The sequence below is a fragment of the Fukomys damarensis genome, unplaced genomic scaffold (assembly GCF_012274545.1).
Source record: "Fukomys damarensis isolate Sample0158 unplaced genomic scaffold, DMR_v1.0_HiC HiC_scaffold_16, whole genome shotgun sequence".
Taxonomy (NCBI): Eukaryota; Metazoa; Chordata; class Mammalia; order Rodentia; family Bathyergidae; genus Fukomys; species Fukomys damarensis.
This window is the reverse complement of record NW_022900928.1, coordinates 124,029,035-124,049,077: the sequence shown is the minus strand read 5'-3', so window position 1 is coordinate 124,049,077 and position 20,043 is coordinate 124,029,035. Positions and strand designations below refer to the sequence as shown.

Here is a 20,043-nt window from a genome sequence, read left to right as displayed (position 1 = left end):
GGAGGGGAGGAGGAGGAGAAGGGAGGGAGGAGAGGGGAGGGAGACAACATTGTAAATACCTGGCACTCCTAAGCCAAAGAGAGGAAGAGATTGTAGGCGAAGGTGAGAATGGAACTTCATATTTTGTTTCTATACTTAGTAGAGCATAAATAATCTATGTTATTTTCATCAATTGCTTTTGTAAATTTAAAAAATTGTATGTGTGTGTGTAGATAACATATAGTATAAACGCAACATATACATAAAAACAAGAAAATCATGATAGAGGATGAGCATTATTCATTTAGACATCCGAAACTAATCAAACAAACATTAAGAGGCAAAGAAAATACTTAAATGACTTGGTAACTTGAAATGCTTCCAGGCCATGAGTAAACCATTCAGATGGTAAGATTGTAATATTCGTGAACTGGAAACTAGGATTTAAAAAAAAAAAACCTCCTTGTAACTATTGTAGCTTACATTAATATTTTAGAAGGAAAATTACATTATCAAACCTATAAACATTTTGGCACTCTAATCTTAAGTGCAACCAATGTATATTATCCTGCTATTTTCTAATGTATGAAGCACATTCCAAAGAAAAAGGGGAAAACGTGATATACTGGACTATAACATTTTTAGGCTTTTGTTTGTTCTGATTTGAATTTGTTTTATAAATTAGTGTGAAGTAATTATTAGTTAGCTAAACTAGTTAAAATATTCAAAAGGACAAACCCTCAGTCTGTCATTTTGCTTCCAGTACCTATCAATCAATAGCTCAGAAAAAGGCCTGATGAGTCTTTTTGTATGTTGGATACCATAAACAGTGAGCATAAAAATATGTTTCACAGCCAGCATATTTTTGTTAGAAAAATATGTGCTCACAGATAGAGCTAAGAATTAAAATAATTCTCTCATGGTGTTCTTTCTTAGGGAAACAACCAACCTTAGGTATTCTTGGAAAATGGCAATGTTAAGAGATTCACTTATAACTTGAAGACTATATTTTAATTTTGCAGTATAAATTATATATAGCTAATGAATATATGCATATATCATAGTGTACATGCATCTAATCAGTTTGTGTGTTTATGTTAAATCTAGATCCTTTGACACCTTCAGAATCAATTCAAGAGTTGCATGCCTCAGGTAAACAACTTACATCATTTACCTAATCGTCAATAAACATCATATAATGATATTGATGAGTACAGATATCACGAATTATCAGCTCTCATGGGCTAATAAATAGTTATGTCTGTAGTATATAATCAAAATATTCAAAAAATTGACTGAATCTTTCTTTTGCCACAGATAATTTAATGATTCCCTGACCTCAGTTATTTCACAACTTACTCTCAGAAGACAGAATTGTTTTAAGTTCTCAAACCATCTGAAATTTTCCTAGTGTATGCCATAAATAAAGTTCCTATATATATAAAATATACACTCATTCGGTATAACTACCAGGGATTGTTGAGTCCATACCCTTATATGTACTGTGTACGCATGCAGCGACTGAGCTACATCTCCACGCATCTCGTTAACTTTGTTTTCAGGCAGGGTCGTGCTAAGTCTCCCAGACTGGCCTCAGACGTGTGATCCCACCACCTGCATCTCCCAGGAAGTTGTGATCAAAGGCACACACCCCCACATCCTGTTTTTATACCCAGCTTTCTATGATGTTATGCAGCACATTTTTATTAACTATAGCTACCATGCTATACATTTGATCTCCAGAATGTATTCATCTTATCACTCTGTTTGTACCCTTTAACCAAAATACTCCAGTTTATTTCATTCCCCAACCCCTGCCAATTGCTTTTATAATCTCTGCGTCTGTGAATTTACCTTTTTTTTTTTTTTTAGATTCTACACATATCTATCTTGCAGTATTTTTATTTCTATCTTGGGCTTGCTTTGAGTAACATTAATGCCCACTAGTTTCCCTCATGTTGTTCCAAATGGCAGACTATTCCTTCTCTATTTAAGAATGAGTAGTACTATGTTGTATTTTCTTTATCCATTCATCTGTGAAGGGACATTTAGGTTTGTTTGCCTATATTGACTACTGTGAATAATGTCCCAACAAATATGAAGGTAAAGATACTTCTTCAAGATACTGATTTCATTTCAAGAAAAAATGGTGTTTCTTTTTTTTTTTTTTTTAGATTCTACACATATCTATCTTGCAGTATTTTTATTTCTATCTTGGGCTTGCTTTGAGTAACATTAATGCCCACTAGTTTCACTCATGTTGTTCCAAATGGCAGACTCTTCCTTCTCTATTTAAGAATGAGTAGTACTATGTTGTATTTTCTTTATCCATTCATCTGTGAAGGGACATTTAGGTTTGTTTGCCTATATTGACTACTGTGAATAATGTCCCAACAAATATGAAGGTAAAGATACTTCTTCAAGATACTGATTTCATTTCAAGAAAAAAACTAAAGATAACAAGTCCTGATGAGGATGTGTGAAGAAAAGGAAGCCCTTGGACACTGCTGATGGCAATGTGAGGTAGTTAGACATTGTGGAAAACAGAATGAAGGTTCGTCAATGTATTAAAAGTAGAATTGCCATAAGATCTCACAAACCACTACTGCGTACATATCCAAAGAGATTAAAATCAGTATGAGAGATGTGCGTGTTCCCATGTCCATCACCCCACTGTTCTGGACATCCAAGAAATGGAAACAACCCACATGTCCATCACGTGTGTGTGTGTGTGTGTGTGTGTGTGTGTGTGGATAAAGTAGATGTGATACATGCACCCAATATGAAATGCTGTCCAGCCATAGATTATGAAGTCTTAGCATTCATAGCAACATGGATGGAACTGGAGATCATTGTGATAGGTGAAATAAACCAGACACAGGAGACAGGGACCACATGTGTGAATCGTGTGAAACCTCAAAAGTAATTGTGGGAAAAGTGTTCGCAAATGCGAAGAGGACCTAGAGATGGAGGGAACAGAGAGGGAGGGGAGGAGAAATGGACCTAAAACTCCCATGAGGAATGTATTCACCATGCATTACAAAGACGTACCACTAAAACCAAAAATTATTTTAAAAAAAAGTTGAGAGTAGTGTAGTGATTACCAAAGGCCAGGAAAAGTAGGTGAAGGAGAGATGGGGAAAGGTTGACCAGTGAGTATAAAACTGCAGTTAGACAGGAGCAAGAAGTTTTAGTGTGCTACTGCAAAATAGGGTGGCTTTAGAAAACGATGATGTACTGCGTGTTCCAAAGACCTATAAAAAAGTATTTTGAAAGTTTTTACCATCAAGAAATGATAAATATCTGGGGGAACTGATTTGTTTAACGTGGCAAATGTCATGACATTACATGGTACTTCGTTAACAATTTTTATGTTTTTACATATCGGTTAAAAGAGAAAAAAATTATTTTAAAAAGATACTGATTTCAACTCCCCTAGGTACACAGTCTGGGATTGGGTTGCTGAATAATATGAGAGTTCTGTTTTTAGTTATTTGAGGAGCTCCCTACCACTTCCTGTTATGACCCTGTCCATTTACAAGGCCTCCCTCAGGGTACAAGGGTTCCCTTTGCTCCATGATGCCCCTACGTTGTTATCCTCCCCACATGGGTTTGACTTCATATAACAGCCACCTGACCAGGAATGAGGTGATAGCTCATTGCAGTTTTGATTTCTCACTTCCATAATTATTAGTGATAGCACTTTTTTTTTATATTTCCATTGTCATTTTTATGTCCCCTTTAGAAAAAATGTCTACCCTAATCCTTTGCCCGTTTTCCAGCCTAATTACTTGTTGTAGTTGTTGTTGTCTTCATTTGATTTTGTTTTGTTCTGTTTTTGCTATTCAGGTGTATGTGTTATTTGTTTGTTGTGGATATCAGCCCCCTCTTCAGATACATATTTTTCATGTACTTTTACGCCATCTGTTTGTTTTTGCTGACCGTTCCCTTTGCTTTCTAGAAACTTTTTAATTTGATGTAGTTTCACCTGTTCATTTTGTCTTGTGCTGCCTGTGCCTTTGGGTCAAGTTGTAAAGTCACTGCCAATACCAACATCAAGAAGCTTGTAGGGCCAGGGATTTAGCTCAGTGGTTCTGCTGCCTGCCTCACAAGCACAAGGACCCGAGTTTCACCCCTGGTATTCCCCCACAAAAGAAAAATTTGCCCTGGTGCTAGTACTACTGTTAACAGTTACACTTATGAAGCACATTGAGCAATTCCAAATAAATCAATTATTAGTGAAAATTGTAACTCTTTTCTGTATAATTCCAGTTCCATATTTTACAGCTCCTCTGGCTTACTGCTCTCTCTCTCTCTCTCTCTCTCTCTCTCTCTCTCTCTCTCTCTCATTCCTCCCTCATATCCTTCCTGATAAACCCTATCCTGGTTGCACTTCTACCACTCAGTTCCTGCAACCCCAGCCCATACATCATCTCTTTTCTTGCCCCTCCTTCGTATTATATACCTCCCTCTCCTCTCCCTACTAATTCATTTATAACCTGCAGCCATCTTATTAAGTCAAGGTCATTGATCTCGGAGCCCTTAGTCTTTTCATCTTTCCTACAGAAATGTAAATGGCAGCAGGACATAAAAGACAGTGGGGGAATTTGTTCTCAAGTTTTTCCATCATCCAACCCCTCCTTATCACTCAAGCCTCAGTTCCTCCCATACCTCTTTGGGGGCTGTGCTCCCGGACCCTCAAGGACCTGCACTCCTCCATGCCTGTGTTTTCAGAATTCAGTACCATCAAAAGCCCCATCCCTCTCCCAACCTCCAGTCCTATATCCACTGCCTCCATCTGCTCCCTCAAATATTTTACCCCCAGATTGTAAGCATCTTTCAAGGTTCAGCTCAGCATATCCCTTCCTCCAACATTTCCTGATTCCTACAGACAGAATATGTGGTTTCAACTCCTATAATACTGAAAACACGTCACCTTTATGGAACATAGCTGGTATATTCCTTTGTATTTGCTTTTGTTTCTGTACACAGAACATTCCCTTGTCTTATCTAAATGCTCCTGGAAGACACACAGTTCATCTCTAGGAAAATTGTCGGACTCAATGTCTCCTACTGGAGGAAGGGGTTAATAGCAGTTGCCATAGTATTTATAAAGCGACTTGATTCACCAATAGCACAAGATCTCTTCTTTCCTCCCAAAGATATGCCTGAATATTCTGTCACGAATGAATTTTGCCGCAAACATTTCTTAATTGGAATTCTGCTCCGAGAAGTTGGCTTTGCCCTGCAGGAAGACCAAGATATCAGGCACTTGGCTTTAGCTGTCCTAAAAAATCTAATGGCTAAGCATTCATTTGATGATCGATACAGAGAACCAGTAAGTGGCCTTCCTCTCTTTCCTCCCCAAACACTGTTTAATGGCTCACTGCATTAAATGTATATCAAAGCTGCAAGCCTATTGATCTTTATGTGAATCATTTCTTTGGCTGCCTTTTCACCTAGAGAAAGCAGGCCCAGATAGCAAGTTTATATATGCCCTTGTATGGCATGCTTCTGGACAATATGCCAAGGATTTACCTGAAGGACCTGTATCCTTTTACAGTCAACACATCTAATCAGGTAAGTTTGCACAACATTTCAAATTCCTCCTTTAACACTGAACTTATCTGTTTAGATTTACTGCCTGCAGCGCCATCTCTTTCCACCTGTGTGCAAACTAAGAGTTAAACTACGCTTCCACTGAGACATTCATATCCATGTCATTGCTTCTAGACTGGCTACCATAGGCCTCTGCCCGGTCTCTCCTTTTAGCATTGTATTTTCCTATTCCCCTGTAGTCTGAATCCCCTTCTAATTCTTTCCAGTGTTTAGAGCTCCTTGGTTGCCATCGTGGCCCTCAGTGTATCTCTTTCCCCCACCACTCTCTCCACTGGCTTTACGTCCTCTTGGTGTCAGTATGGACAAGCCCCTTTTTTTACAGTCACAGCCTCAAGTGGACTGTTGCAGTCCTTCCTTCACTCAGCCACCAGGGTGACTTACGTTACAAACTGGATGGTTAACATGCTGCTCTATGCAGTAGCAATGGAAGACCCAACCACCCAGAAGTTCGGGATGGGCCTCTGGAAATTTTTTGGTAGAGGACATCATTCGATTCCCAGCAGTATCAATTTCTGTGTGACTTTTATTAAGTTATCCAGCTTCTTTCAGCCTCCATTTTCTTATTATAAAATATGATGAAATACCTGTATCACAGGATCCTTATGAGGATAAACTGTATAACAGAAGACCTTTCTCATATATCCCAGAATATAAGAGCTATTTATAGCTCTTACCCTGGTGAGAATAGTATACATAAGATAAGCCAGGACAGTGCTTATATATATAATCTGTATTGTACCTCATATTAGTAATTATCTATTTAGTCCATATCTAAAAGATTATTTCTATTAAATCATTAAAAACCACATAAAATCAAATTGTGACGAAGAGTGTGATTTTTGACTATATTCACTTTCATTGTCGACTTTGGTAGAAAATCTTTGCTGGACTATAAAAAATCAAATGAATATCATCTAATTGAGAGTATAATGAAGAAGGCATATGTGAGTTTGCAATGTTGAAATATCCTGATTGCCATTAATCTCTTCTACACTTTGAATACAGGGGTCTAGAGATGACCTCAGCACCAATGGAGGATTTCAAACTCAGACATCTATGAAACATGCAACCTCTGTGGATACATCATTTTCTAAAGATGTTTTAAATTCCATAGCAGGTACTCAAAAGCACTTGTGTTTAACGTTCATCTTTGTTTACATTGTAGATCATTGTGCCTTTTACTCAATCCATAATTCATATGCATAATATATCTGGCGAAGTCTACTGCATCAATACAATCAGACTTTTTACATATCTCTTTGAATGCCATCCAGTGATTCCACTTCTACTAAGTGTCCCTCTTTGCTTGGCTTGAGGAGCAATCTGCTCAGATGTTATCAAATTACTTTGTTCCAGAAACAGCCTCTAAGGTTTCGTTGCATATCGCCTCTTAAAATAAAACAGCTATTCAACTTTAAAGATTATTTTTATGAACTATTTTTGAAATGGCATTTTAATTTCTCATAAACTGTCAAAAATTGAAAGCTCCTTCCCCAAAATTATCTTTATGGGCTTTTATGAAGGCATTTTTTAAAGGTACTTTAAGAGATCAAAAGAACAAGCTTATTTTGTTTGTTTCCATTTATAACGATTCATATTTTTTTCTGCATCCTTAAAGATCACTGTAATAGCCCTAGAAATGTCACATATTTTTAATGCCACTCCTGGCCTCTATTTTGAAACACTTTCACAACACAGTAATCATTTCAACAATCAATCATTTTGGGGGGTTCATCGTTTTAGCTTTTTCTTTTTTGTGCCCATACATCTCATTATCATACGTGTGCTGTGGCTTACGTTTGCAGCATTTTCATCAATAGCTATTTCTACAGTAAACCATGCTGACTCCAGGGCATCGTTAGCAAGTCTTGACTCCAATCCAAGCACCAATGACAAAAGCAGCGAGAAGACAGACAACTGTGAAAAGGTACAGATTCCCTCCCACATGTACAGCTCACCGTAGCTACAGGCCGGAAAGCTCTCATTTGTACTGTCTTTGTTGGTTCTTTAATTCCTAGATCCCAAGGCCCTTGTCTTTGATTGGGTCAACGCTTAGATTTGACAAGTTAGATCAAGCAGAAACCAGGAGTCTTCTCATGTGCTTTCTTCATATTATGAAAACAATCTCAGATGGTAAAGAGAATTCTTTCAAACCACATTAAGAAAAGAAAGAAACAAAACTGCATTTCAAAGAGCCTCATGCTGTGTGGTGTTTCCTTCTAGAGACTTTGATCGCCTACTGGCAGAGAGCACCCAGCCCTGAGGTGTCCGACTTCTTCAGCATCTTGGAGTAAGCCTCAGAGTTGACTAGATAACATGCTGATCTGGAGCTTTAAAACAGCTCACTGTTGAGAGCTTTTATAGTAAATTATCTATCAATAGTAATAGTTAAAGAAAATTTAACGTCTTTCTTTCATTATACTTAGATGAACAGTTGTGTGTAAATAAAAGGGTATGAATAACTAGAATGTGATCTTTTTTCCTTCCTAGTGTTTGTCTTCAAAATTTCAGATACTTGGGAAAACGCAATATAATAAGGTAATAATCTTAAAGTCCCCTAGGTTAAGGTAGTATTTTTAAAAGTATTATGATGTGTATTAATGCATCAGTTTAGACTTGTAAATATATGTCAGAAATCATAAAATGCAAACAAGGATTATTAAGTTGACTTCACATTATACACAGAAGTTTGAACATTGCCCTAGACATATATATCATATATTAGGTGTAGTCATCATTTCCTAATGAGAGGCAAAAAAAACCCCACACCACCCCAACTTCTCACAGGCAGAAGAAACTGGAATTTTACTCTTCAGCAATTCACAACACACGAAATAGTTCATTGTCCAGTCATTGCTTTGTCAGTTGCCATTCTGTTTTTCTATGTAAGTTATAGGTGCTGAGCTATGACAAAACTTATTTCCCTTGCAGAAAAATTGCTGCTGCATTTAAATTTGTGCAATCGACCCAGAACAATGGAACTCTCAAAGGGTCCAGTCCTTCCTGCCAGACGTCAGGTCTCTTGTCACAATGGTAATGTCACATTTACTTGATATGTAAGACCACTCATGTGTATGCATATCTGTATATATACGCATGCACTGGGAAGAGAGAATGCACAGACACATAGGTAGGTAGGTAGGTAGGCAGCTAGAATGTTTCAAACCAAATGCAGAATTCAAGAAGCTCTACCTATCTGAATAAATTTTATAGATGCTTTCTTTTCTGCCCCACTAGCTTATAACACCAGAAAGGACTGTGCCTCGTGTATGTGCACTTAACAATACAATGGCTTGAATAGAATGAGCTGTAATGAGAATTTCAATTGAATTGAGCCTGAAAGGTACACATAATTTCAGTAAATGCCTCATTTAATACTTGCTAATCGCCTGGTGACAAAGCAAAATTTGTGATCATGCCTGCCTTTTCTTTTCAGTAATTGTACTGCTTTTGGAAATGTTCTTAAAGAAGGATCAAAAAAGGAAGCATGGATGGCTCCATCAGCTTCCTTTAGATTTCCCAGCCATTGACCTGATTTTGCAGGTAGAAAGGATCTGCAGTCCTCTTCGTTAGCCTCCCCAAAGGGAAACATTTGCCCTGAAATTCTACCTTAAAGCTCCTCTGAGTCTAATACATAAGAATTGTTTGCTACAGTTTTCCCTGGTTTGATTTATTCTTCCCATAGGTATTAGACTAATACATAAGATGAATATTTTAGCAAGAGTTTTAGAGGAAAATATGAAAGTTGTATATAGTCAATAAATCATAGAATAAAATTTGTCTCCATCTCTGGGGACCTCTTGGAATTGCCTTTGAGTGCCATTAAGTAAATTTTTAAAATGTACTGGGTATGTTTTGCAAATGGTAACAGAACAGAGGGCAGTAAAGAATTGCTTTCCATGTTGAATAATAATGCTAATCTCTCCAAGGTCACTGCAGATGTCTGGTGGGCCGGATTTTAGGCTCCCTGAAATGACTGGATGGGTGCACTGCTGCCCTTTATCTACTAAATACCAGGATTTTTTCACAAGTACCAGGCTGAAGTAGACTCAAAACCTGGGAAAAAAACAAGTCCAAAAGGTTCAAGCCCCATAGCTCAGAATTCATTTCTCCTTAGAATTTCAAGAACAAGCCACCTTTCCTGGGATACTGAAACCCAAGATCAGATTTCCTGGGCTTTGACCCATCCAGACCCTTGAATTTTGCCCCAAACCAAAAATCCCTGAAGAATGTGAAAAGAGAAAACCATAGCTTCTCTCTCAGGTTTAACTCTTAAGTGTGTTGCCCGTTTTCCCCCAAGAAGTGCTAAGATGAGTGATTTATATGACAGCAAGTAACCCAAGACTCATCAGCCTTTTCCTTGGCCGAATTCTAAAGTCAGAAAAAGAAAGTATTCCTGACTCCACAAAGACACTGGATCATTTTCCCATTGGAAGTGCCTCAGGACATTAAATCAAAGATATTGTCACTGTCCTTGGAGATGAACTGAAGGCACAAGGGATCCTCAAATCCAATGTCCCCACAGCCCTACATGTCAGCTCCTGTGGACATGACCCAAATGGAATGCCGAATCCTGAGGGACTTCAAATACAAATAACAAGACAAGGGTTGTTTTAGACCACATTTTACATCTTGCCTCTTTAAAACCAATTTGATGTATCCAAGCTTCATATTGTATCTTCTAAGGCCCACCACTGTGCCTATGAGTTGAACTGCTACTAGACAACTCAACATCCAAGATGCATTGGATCTCATCAGATCGTATCAAAAGTACTTGACCAGTTCATCTGACTGCCAGTTATTCTGTGTATTATCTGCCAAATACTATTTTGGCTTAAATAAATTCTTCCAAAAGTATTTAAACGTCATTTCCATCATGATGCTTATAATGAATACTTTAAAAAAAAAACACTCTGTTCAAATTAGTTTTTTTTAATTATTTAACTCATGCTAAGATGCTTTTGTAGTACATTGTGATCACATTCCTCATGGAGACTTGGTACACGTACATAACACGTCTTTATTCTTTTTTCATCTCCCCTTCCATCTCTTGGTGAAACAGAATATTTTAATGAACATTTGTATATAGTATCCCCAAATATCTTTAACCACTTTTCTCATTGAATTTTCAGGATGCACACCACTTCCGGTCATGAAGGACACAAGCAGCACAGATCACAGACTTTACCTATAATCCGAGGCAAAAATGCACTTTCCAACCCCAAACTCTTACAGATGCTAGACAATACTATGACCAGTAAGTAAACCAGAAATCAAAGTAACGAGGTGGCTCCCAGTTATTCTCCAGTTATGCATAGACTGCGGCATAAAATGCATTATAATGATCAATAAATGCAAGGAATGTTGCTGTGTCAGTGAAACTACTGTTTTAAGGTTTGTTGCAGACATAGAAATGCTTCTTGGTGGCAGGAATCACCAAGTGGTTAAAAAAGATGTAGTTTCCTTATGGGAAAGATGATGGAAAGGCAACAAAGCTCGCAATATAAGGTTCTCAGGGAGGCTCCTCTGGGAACAAGTGACTTTTGCTGCTGTGAGGGTTATGGAGCCTCTCTCAAGCAGGTTGCTACTGTTTGACTCTGGAAGAGGACAGAGTTGTCCCTGTGCCGGGAGCAGTAAGCACAACATCTTGAGTCCAGAGACATATGCACCCCTGCTTGTGCATAAGGAAAAACAGAGCCCAGTGTTTTATAGCATATGTTAGCAATTATGACCACCACTCCTTGTTTGAAGGTATGTGCCTTAATCTACAAATAAAGATATTTTGTGCCTTTCCAGGGTGGGGCTGTTTGTTTCCACTGCCCACTGAGATCTATATTTGATCTGGCCCAGAAGCATAAAACCTAAATGAAACTGATTACAGAAAATAATATGACCTTGTTGGTGGCTGAATTCGTGAGAACTAAAAAGAACTAAAAAAAAATAGTGGAACCCTACAGCTGACACATGCAAAGACCACACACTAAAGACTCTGCATAGTATTTTCTAATTTATCCGATCAGGAAATTGAACAAACAAACAGAAGCACTTTGATTTAATAAATTATTAATCAAAAATAAGAGTAAACCCTGAATACTTAGAAAAGAATCCTTTGTGGGGTATGATTAAAACAATTTGTCTAGACATTTATGCATTGTTTTATTTTGCATTTTACAGGCAATTCCAATGAAATAGACATCGTACACCATGTAGATACAGAGGCCAACATAGCAACCGAGGTTTGCCTCACCATTCTGGACTTGCTATCCCTCTTCTCTCAGGTTCACCAGGTGAATATGCCCATAATGTTTTCTACACAATGGTAAAATGAGTGGTCACGAAGTTATGTGAATTCAAGGACGTGTTTTTAAGATGCTTTATGAAATCAGTTAACCTTGTGTGAGCACAAGGTTACACATGGGTGGGATGCACATTAATGATGAGATTCCAACTTATCGAGAGCTGATTAATGTTTGATTTGCAAACATCTGCGGTTCACTATTGTCAAATCTTCTCTCATTTTGCTGGCAGGCCAGCTGGGCCAGGTGAGAATGTGACTGTGCTTCTTCCATGGAAAAGAGAGAGACAAATGGTGCTATGTATTACATTTAGAATAGATCCAAAGAAACTGATTTAATAATTTTGAACAGCTTTTGTATGCTCATATGCCATTTTTATATCTTTGATGAAGTGATACCACTCATACCTATTCAAATTGCTCAGTTTAAAAAGACTGACCACACCAAGTTTTGGCAAAGATGCAGAGAAACTGGACCTTCCGTCACTGATGCAGAGAATTCAAAACAGTGAAGACTTTTACTATTGGGACTAAATATTGACCCAAGAGACATTAAAAAAACGTCTGCATAAGGCTGTATAACCAGATATGCATAGCAGATTTATTTTTAATATCAAAAAAGAAAAAGAAAAAGCTACCCATATGTACATCACCAAGTATAAAATGTATGCTATATCCATGTAACAGAATACTATTCAGTTGTAAAATACAATAAACTACTGGTACAGGCTAAAACATAGATTAAGCTTAAGGAAGAAAAAGAAGACTATTACTGTATTATTTAAATTTATATAAAAGTTTAGAAAATGCAAACTGTAAAAACAGAAAGTTATCAATAGTTGCCTGAGGATGTGTAGAAAGGATAAGAAGGATTACAAAAGAAAAATTTTTTTAACTTTTGGGAGTGATGGATAGTGTGTTAGTTACTTTTCTCGTTGCTGAGACACCCAACACCCAAAATACCCAACACCCAAAGTTAGTGGGGAAAGGGTTTATTTAACTCACAGTTTGTAGAAGTTTCAGTCCATAATCACCTGGCTCAAAGGCAGGGTAGCGCATGATAGAGGGGCAACAGTTTATGGCAGAAGAAGACAGCAAAAGTAACAAGTGACCCTACTGGCATCCTTCTGCTCCTTTTATCTTATTCAAACTACTTAGGGCAGGTAGTACTCACACCCTCTGGCCCTAATGCCCTCTGGCCTAGCATTGCACCATGAATCAGTCACATTCTAGATTCAGTCACCTCTGAAAAAAACCCCACCTGAGACTAAATGAGGCTTTAAGGGTGATATCTAGACCCAAGCCCTAATCTTGATTACAGTGCTGGTTTCAGGTGCTTATAGCAATGTTTAACTCATCAAAATACACACTTAGAATATGTGCAATTTGTTGGATGCCAACTATTTCAATAAAGGTGTTGAAGACACTTGCAGCTCAACCAAATGAGCTACAGCCTCAGGCATGCACATTAAGGATTGAGCCAGGAAATCCTGAATCTATTGATTAAAGTCTCTACATCCAGCTTCATGATTACACCAAGAAAGCTCTGCCTCCAAGGGACATGTGAGGATGGTGACAGAGAAAACAGCAACTATATTTTTATTCTTTATTTTTCAATGGAAATGTCACTCAAACCTCACGTGTTTGAAGTACTTTCCAAGTGTCAACATGGATCAGCCCATCTGTGACCTCATCTCATCTCTCTTCTCCCTAGCCACACACTCTGCTTTTCTTTCTCATAAGCTTCTCTCCAGTTGGAGGCACCTGTACCAGCCATGACACCCTCCTGAGACAGTCCTTCCAATTTCTCCAGGGCAGGCTTCTGTGGCACATAAGTCCATCCTTCAATCAGAGAGGTCTCTTCTGACCAGCTGACCAAAGTAATCCCACCCCAAAGCAATTACTTTCTACGACATTATCCAACTCCATTATTTTATTTAACCATTTTTTTAATCACGGCTCTTTAGCACCCAGAATTGTGTCTCACATGGTAGGTTCACAATAAATATCTTTGAAGAAATGCAAATGTTGTATCATTTATCCTAAAGAAGATCTGTGCTGAATTTCCAGAGACAACTCCAACAATCTGACTGTCAAAACTCATTGATGAAAAGGGTCTTCGATACCTACATGCTCTTTTTCCAAGTCAACCAGTCAGCCACAGCTCTGAAGCACGTGTTTGCTTCTTTGAGGCTGTTTGTTTGCAAGGTAAGGATCCTCCAGGTTCCCAGGAGAGCTCAGTTAACGCCGATAGTCAACACATCAGTCTTTGTGTCTCTCAATGTGGAGAGGAAAAGGGTTGTTTTCTTCTAGTACTTTGGTTTTATTAATATTGATTCCTGGTCTCAAAATGAGTTGACATACCAACCGGAAATAAAATTAGGGTCGGACCAATAGTCCTTTGCATTCCCAGTGATTGTACTAGTGGAGTTAGGTAAAATGCATTCTTTCAAGTGTCCTATCTAGGCACGTCTAGTTCAAGAGCTCACATTAAAGTAGGTGCTGCCACTGTCCCTGAGGACACCTGTAAATAACACTCTGGGATTCTAATGTCAAGTAGATAGACGACATGCGAAAGCTTCCATTCAGTTACTGAGGGCTGTTTTCAGTTACACATGATGTAGAGAATCACACAGACTTTTGTAAATGAAAGTATATGCTGCTCATTTTCAAATGGAGAAAAAAGTAAATTAAAACAGAAGATTTCTTTCAAATATGAGAATGAATGGAGAAAAATGAAGGATACCCATTCCAACCATTCTTTCCTTCCTCTAGTTCCCCTCAGCTTTCTTTCAAGGACCTGCTGACCTCTGTGGGTCATTCTGCTATGAAGTCCTCAAATGCTGCAACCACAGGTCACGGTCAACTCAGACAGAAGCCTCCGCTCTTCTGTACTTCTTCATGAGAAAGAATTTTGAGTTTAACAAGCAGAAGTCAATCGTTCGGTCCCACTTACAAGTAAGTGATGCTAGTTTTCATTAATGCTCTTATAAAAGCATGCACAAGCCCCTACATTAGACCCGCAGCACTGCAATCAAAACAAAACAAACCAGGCATCTGTTTCAGCAGTCATTAAAGCCTCCTGTCCCTAAGGCAAGCTGTTACCAACTCCACCAGCTTTCTCATTAAGAGAGGAATCGCCACACTCAGTTTTCATTTACAGCAGTACATAGCTGGAAGACATCAATAGAGCCCATATCCCATCCGTACTTTCTTTTGTCCAGGACTAGAATCCTGTAGAGTAGACAATTCGGAAACCATGGCTAGCTCTAATCCCAACCCACCAAATCCCAAAGGCACAAAGATCTTTCTTTAAGATATCCCAAGATTCCTACTACCTTCCTTAAGTATTTACATTTCAAGGAAATGCCCTGCTATTCATTAAAATTGACACGTCAGTGAAACCCAATGAATTTCTTTTAAAAACACTATTCTTTTCCCTTTTCAGCTCATCAAAGCTGTAAGCCAGTTAATAGCTGATGCTGGGATTGGAGGCTCTCGCTTTCAACACTCCCTGGCAATCACCAATAATTTTGCCAATGGAGACAAGCAAATGAAAGTAAGAAATGCTGTGTGGACTTTTTCTAAAGAAACAAGAATAAACTGAAGTGACCTCTCTTTGTGGGATAGCAAACTCATTAAATATTAATTCTGCGTTTGGTTTATTGGGATTTTGAGCATTTATGTTTGTAGTTGTTTGAATTGGTAATCACCTTTTACATTTATAGCACATAATATGTTAAGTGGAATTTTCAAGGCATATGGTTGAAAGGTATATAACAAGCAGATTAACCATGACTATTCAGAAATAAAGTGATTCACTCACAACCCCAATCTTAGGCAAGTATATCTCAGCTTTCTTTTGTTACTTTCTATAGATTTTCCTTCTTGTTATTATAATGAAAACTTGAGGGGTAGAGGTGAGCTTGAGTGATAACTACCCATAAAGATTAAAACAATGGCCTCAGATCCTCTCCCCTACTTCTCCTGTTTTCCCTCTCTCCCTCTCCCTCTCTCTCTCCCTCTCCCTCTCCCTTCCCCCACCCCTCTTCAATTCTTACTTATTTCATTTTAAATATGCTCTCCCTGTAAGATTGCCCTTGGAAATCACAAGGGTATTGATAGTATCTTATGAGCAGAAAAAGCACTTCATTTGATAATATCAATTAAAGTTCCAGAACAGAATCTCTTTGATCCAATCTTGCATTAGCTGCCCATCTCTACACCAATCCCTATGGCCAGGGAGATCAAAGAATATAATTGGCCAGACAAGTGCCATGTGCTCCCCTTGGTGCCTAGGAATGAAGTCAGATTTGTTCAGTTCACAGGAACAACAAGCATCAGGGAGGACATGATCTCAAGGACAATCAGGGTGCTATTAATAGAAGGAGGGAGGCTTGAGGACAAAACAATAGTGACTACTGCAATTCTTATCCCCAAATGTGTCTGTGTATGCAGAATCCATGCACGTACAGAATGCACACATTTGTGAACAACCTATAGAGAATAGCACACTGTGATGCCAGCCATAGCATGGCTTGAAACAAGTTCTCTTAGGAACACTGAACAGATAATGACCCAGGCTCTCTCTTTTCCAAAGAACAGCAATTTCCCAGCAGAGGTGAAAGACCTGACTAAACGTATCAGAACTGTTCTGATGGCCACAGCACAGATGAAGGAGCATGAGAAGGACCCTGAGATGCTGGTGGACCTTCAGTACAGCCTGGCAAACTCCTATGCGAGCACCCCCGAACTACGGAGGACCTGGCTGGAGAGCATGGCCAAGATTCATGCCAGAAATGGAGACTTATCCGAGGTGACCGCAAAGGCTCACACACTCACCATCACCACTGTGCTCTTTGTCAGCATGACTCGACTCACATACAGCATGAATTATAAAAATTACATTTTCCTGCTTATCTAGATAGGACCCAACTATATATTACGTGCAATAAATTTGCACATAGAATGCCTGATCCCAAGTAAGTGGCCCAAGGTAAGGACCAGCCTGGATGAGACAATGGTAATATTTGAAAAGCAGCACATACATGAGTGTTAAAAACCCTAGGCAGGGATTTAGCTCAGCGGTTCGGTGGCCTGCCTTGCAAGCGCAAGGACACGAGTTTGAAACCCGGTATCAAAAAAACAAAATTAAATTTAAAAAAAAAACCCAAGGCAAAAGACAATGGTAATTAGACTGTCTGGAAAGTGAGAGTTCCATAAATTAATATTCTCTATTTTACATCATTTTATCTGCACTTGGACTTAATGGGAAAGCTTGCTACTATGTAGTGAGCAAGCTCAGGCAGGGGAAGTCAATCCTCACTGCAGCTAGCCTGAACTGCTGTGGGAGAATTAACAGTCCTTAGTGCATGGGAGGAGCAATCACTGTACAAAGATTGTGAATCCATACCTAAGCTTTCTATGCTTTCTGTGCTTTCCTGCTTTAACACTGAGTGCCTATATACAAAGACTTTCATCTCCCCAGGGATTGTGGGTGCCATATAGGAAGGTTCTGCCTTTTCCCGGAACTATGGTCCTCTTGGCAAGAGGTAAATGTGTCTACCATGGTCTTAAAACCTGGAGCTTTTGTGGTGATCAGGGTCTCAGGAACAGAAAGCAGAAACCTGCCTTGGCAGCACTTTGATAATAAGAATGAACAGCTAACTCCAGTGCCCTCTGACAACTCTGAAAATGGTGAAACCCTTCCAAACAACCTCAAAAGGAAAAATCTGAAGTCCTTTAGAACTTCCAACCAGTCAAATTTCAATATGCACCCAACAACATTTAAGGCTTTGTAGGAAATACTAATAGAACAATAAACTGTCATCCATATAGGCTGGTTTAGGGGGACATACATGTGACAGCAGGTCATGCTAATTAATCAAGTGCTGACTCATTAGGCACCCATTTCAATGCAGTAGAAACTCAAAGTAGAAACTCAAACTGTCACTGGAGGTAGAACCTTAGAGATGGATTATTTCTAATTTATCTCCAAATATTAGAGTTCATAGTCATAACAGAAGAGACCTGTGAATTTTCTTTCTTTTTTTTTTATCTTAGCTTAGATTTTAAGGAAGGAAGGTAATTCTGTGAGAAAACTCTTCAGGACAGTTCCTTCACTTACCTCACAACTCTATCAAGAACAACAGCAAAAAAAAAAGAATCACAAATTGCATTCTTTTATTTCATCTCACTCGTAATGGTAAATACTTTGGAAAAATCCAATAGATTCATATCTTCGATCCTGTCATTGTAGAGAAATTTTCTGAATAACATATTCTGACACAAAATAATGACTCTTCTTGGTAGATTAGTCCTAATTAGATAAAGAGTAACAGCTGCCCTCTGAATCTGTTTTCATCCTCTTGCAGGCTGCTATGTGTTACATCCATATAGCTGCTCTCATCGCTGAATACCTGAAGAGAAAAGGTAAGTAAGATAACTGCAGGAGAGACAGGACCCAAGAATCAAATGTGGAAATCAAATTAAGATTAACTCATTAATTTTGCCTTCTATTAATCTCAGTAATATATTAGTAAGTAACATGCACTTTCACATGTATCTCTCGCTATGCTATACTTTAAATTTTTAACTCTGCCTATCATGCCATCAGCATATTTGTGTTCAGCAAGGTTGACTGGATAGTCACCATCTTAACTGAAAAGAATTTCTCATTGATTAATAACTTAAGCTTGTATAAGTTTCATAGCTTGTATTAACCCAAACATGGGGCTATATCCTAACCTCATCTTGCACTACCATAGGTTACTGGAAAATGGAAAAGATTTGCACACCATCCCTGCTCCCGGAGGACACCCACCTCTGTGATAGCAACCCATTACTAACAACTCCCGGTGGAGGAAGTGAGTGGCCTGACCTTGTTCCCCTCCAGTGTGGAGAAAGTCAAATTACGGCTCTAATTGTCTCCAAAGAAACCTTCTTACATGCATTACTAGAAACAAAAACTATCTCAGTCCTACAGAACTTACTCTCCAGAAGCCTTAAACTCCCACCATTCAGAATCCCATCCAAAATGTATAAAGTTTAGATGACTAAAAAGTTCTCAGGGAACAGAACGCCATAGCATCCAATGTTCCAGCTTTTGGGTTGTGATCATATTTAGGTACGGATATCCGCATGCCAGTCTGCCATTGGGGTTTGTTTTGTTTAACACATCCCTAGAACGTGGGATATATTTATTAGGAAACTGTAAAGTGGGGAAGCAGGTCATTTCTCATGCATTGGCTTGTGTTCATATCCCTCATCATGCCACTGAAGCTCATTGACATGTACTGGAAATCCTTAATATATTTTTATGTGATGTTGCTAAGTCAGAGGAGTAAACCCCTGATCCTTACAATGTGCTCAAAGGTAAGAACATAGATGAACACAGGCAACTCCAGAAATTACGGCTGCCTCACATGTATTAGTTAGTAAGTGTAGCATTTCTTTCTACAATCCATTTGCCTATGTAATTATCAAAGAGATATTATAAAAAGCAGATTTTTTTTACAAAAGCAAGATTCGGATTGCAATAATTATTTTAGTCTCTTACCGTGTTTGGGAGTGACAGTTTAGTGACATAGCTAATGAGCTGATTATAACATATGGAATCATTTCACAAAATTATTAGCAATAAGTCAGAAAGCCCTTGAGGGAAGACACCATGCTGAGTACTGTACCCGCTGTGTCTCAATTAGCAGCCAGTAATAACTCTGTTAGCAAGGTCCTTTTATCTCCTCTGGTTTTTGGATGAGAAAACTAAGAGGAGCAAACTAACCTGCCAGAGAGCAAGTGGTTGGCTTGTGATGGAGCCAGAGTTCGGGGCTGGTCTGATATTTCAGTGTCACCTTAAATGTGCACGTTCTCACCACTGAGATCTGACTCCTCCTCTGGAACCACTGCCTGTGGGAGAGCCTTTTAGTCTCTCGTAGGTCTTTAGGATTTTTTTTTCTCACAGCTACTAAAATTTGAGAAGATTTCCAAATAATGAAAAAGAGTGAAATGCTTTAGGGGAATGAAAATTATCAAGATATGATATATTCATATACCAATCCCACAAAATGAATGCAAACTAGGATGTATTGCAAAAATACTAATTTCTTTAAAATAATTTTTCAAAAAATAAAAATAAATAAAAATAGTTT

General features: G+C 38.5%; 1 protein-coding gene across 10 annotated transcripts in view; it reads left to right on the top strand.

The window, feature by feature from the left end:
* The window catches only part of Dock10 (dedicator of cytokinesis 10), a 192,531-nt gene that overhangs the window by 151,987 nt on the left and 20,501 nt on the right, over positions 1-20,043 (top strand). For 7 of the 10 annotated variants that reach the window (XM_010611775.2, XM_010611778.2, XM_010611776.2 and 4 more), the window contains exons 31-47: positions 1,087-1,131; positions 5,142-5,317; positions 5,443-5,559; positions 6,604-6,715; positions 7,404-7,525; positions 7,617-7,731; positions 7,822-7,888; positions 8,089-8,136; positions 8,530-8,631; positions 10,731-10,855; positions 11,773-11,885; positions 13,964-14,101; positions 14,669-14,851; positions 15,342-15,452; positions 16,494-16,709; positions 18,268-18,325; positions 18,661-18,759. In XM_010611775.2, coding sequence (XP_010610077.1) covers positions 1,087-1,131; positions 5,142-5,317; positions 5,443-5,559; positions 6,604-6,715; positions 7,404-7,525; positions 7,617-7,731; positions 7,822-7,888; positions 8,089-8,136; positions 8,530-8,631; positions 10,731-10,855; positions 11,773-11,885; positions 13,964-14,101; positions 14,669-14,851; positions 15,342-15,452; positions 16,494-16,709; positions 18,268-18,325; positions 18,661-18,759 — 1,947 coding nt within the window. The remainder of the gene's footprint in view (positions 1-1,086; positions 1,132-5,141; positions 5,318-5,442; positions 5,560-6,603; positions 6,716-7,403; positions 7,526-7,616; positions 7,732-7,821; positions 7,889-8,088; positions 8,137-8,529; positions 8,632-10,730; positions 10,856-11,772; positions 11,886-13,963; positions 14,102-14,668; positions 14,852-15,341; positions 15,453-16,493; positions 16,710-18,267; positions 18,326-18,660; positions 18,760-20,043) is intronic. The other 3 variants (XM_010611783.2, XM_010611782.2, XM_010611779.2) reach the window with 2 other exon arrangements.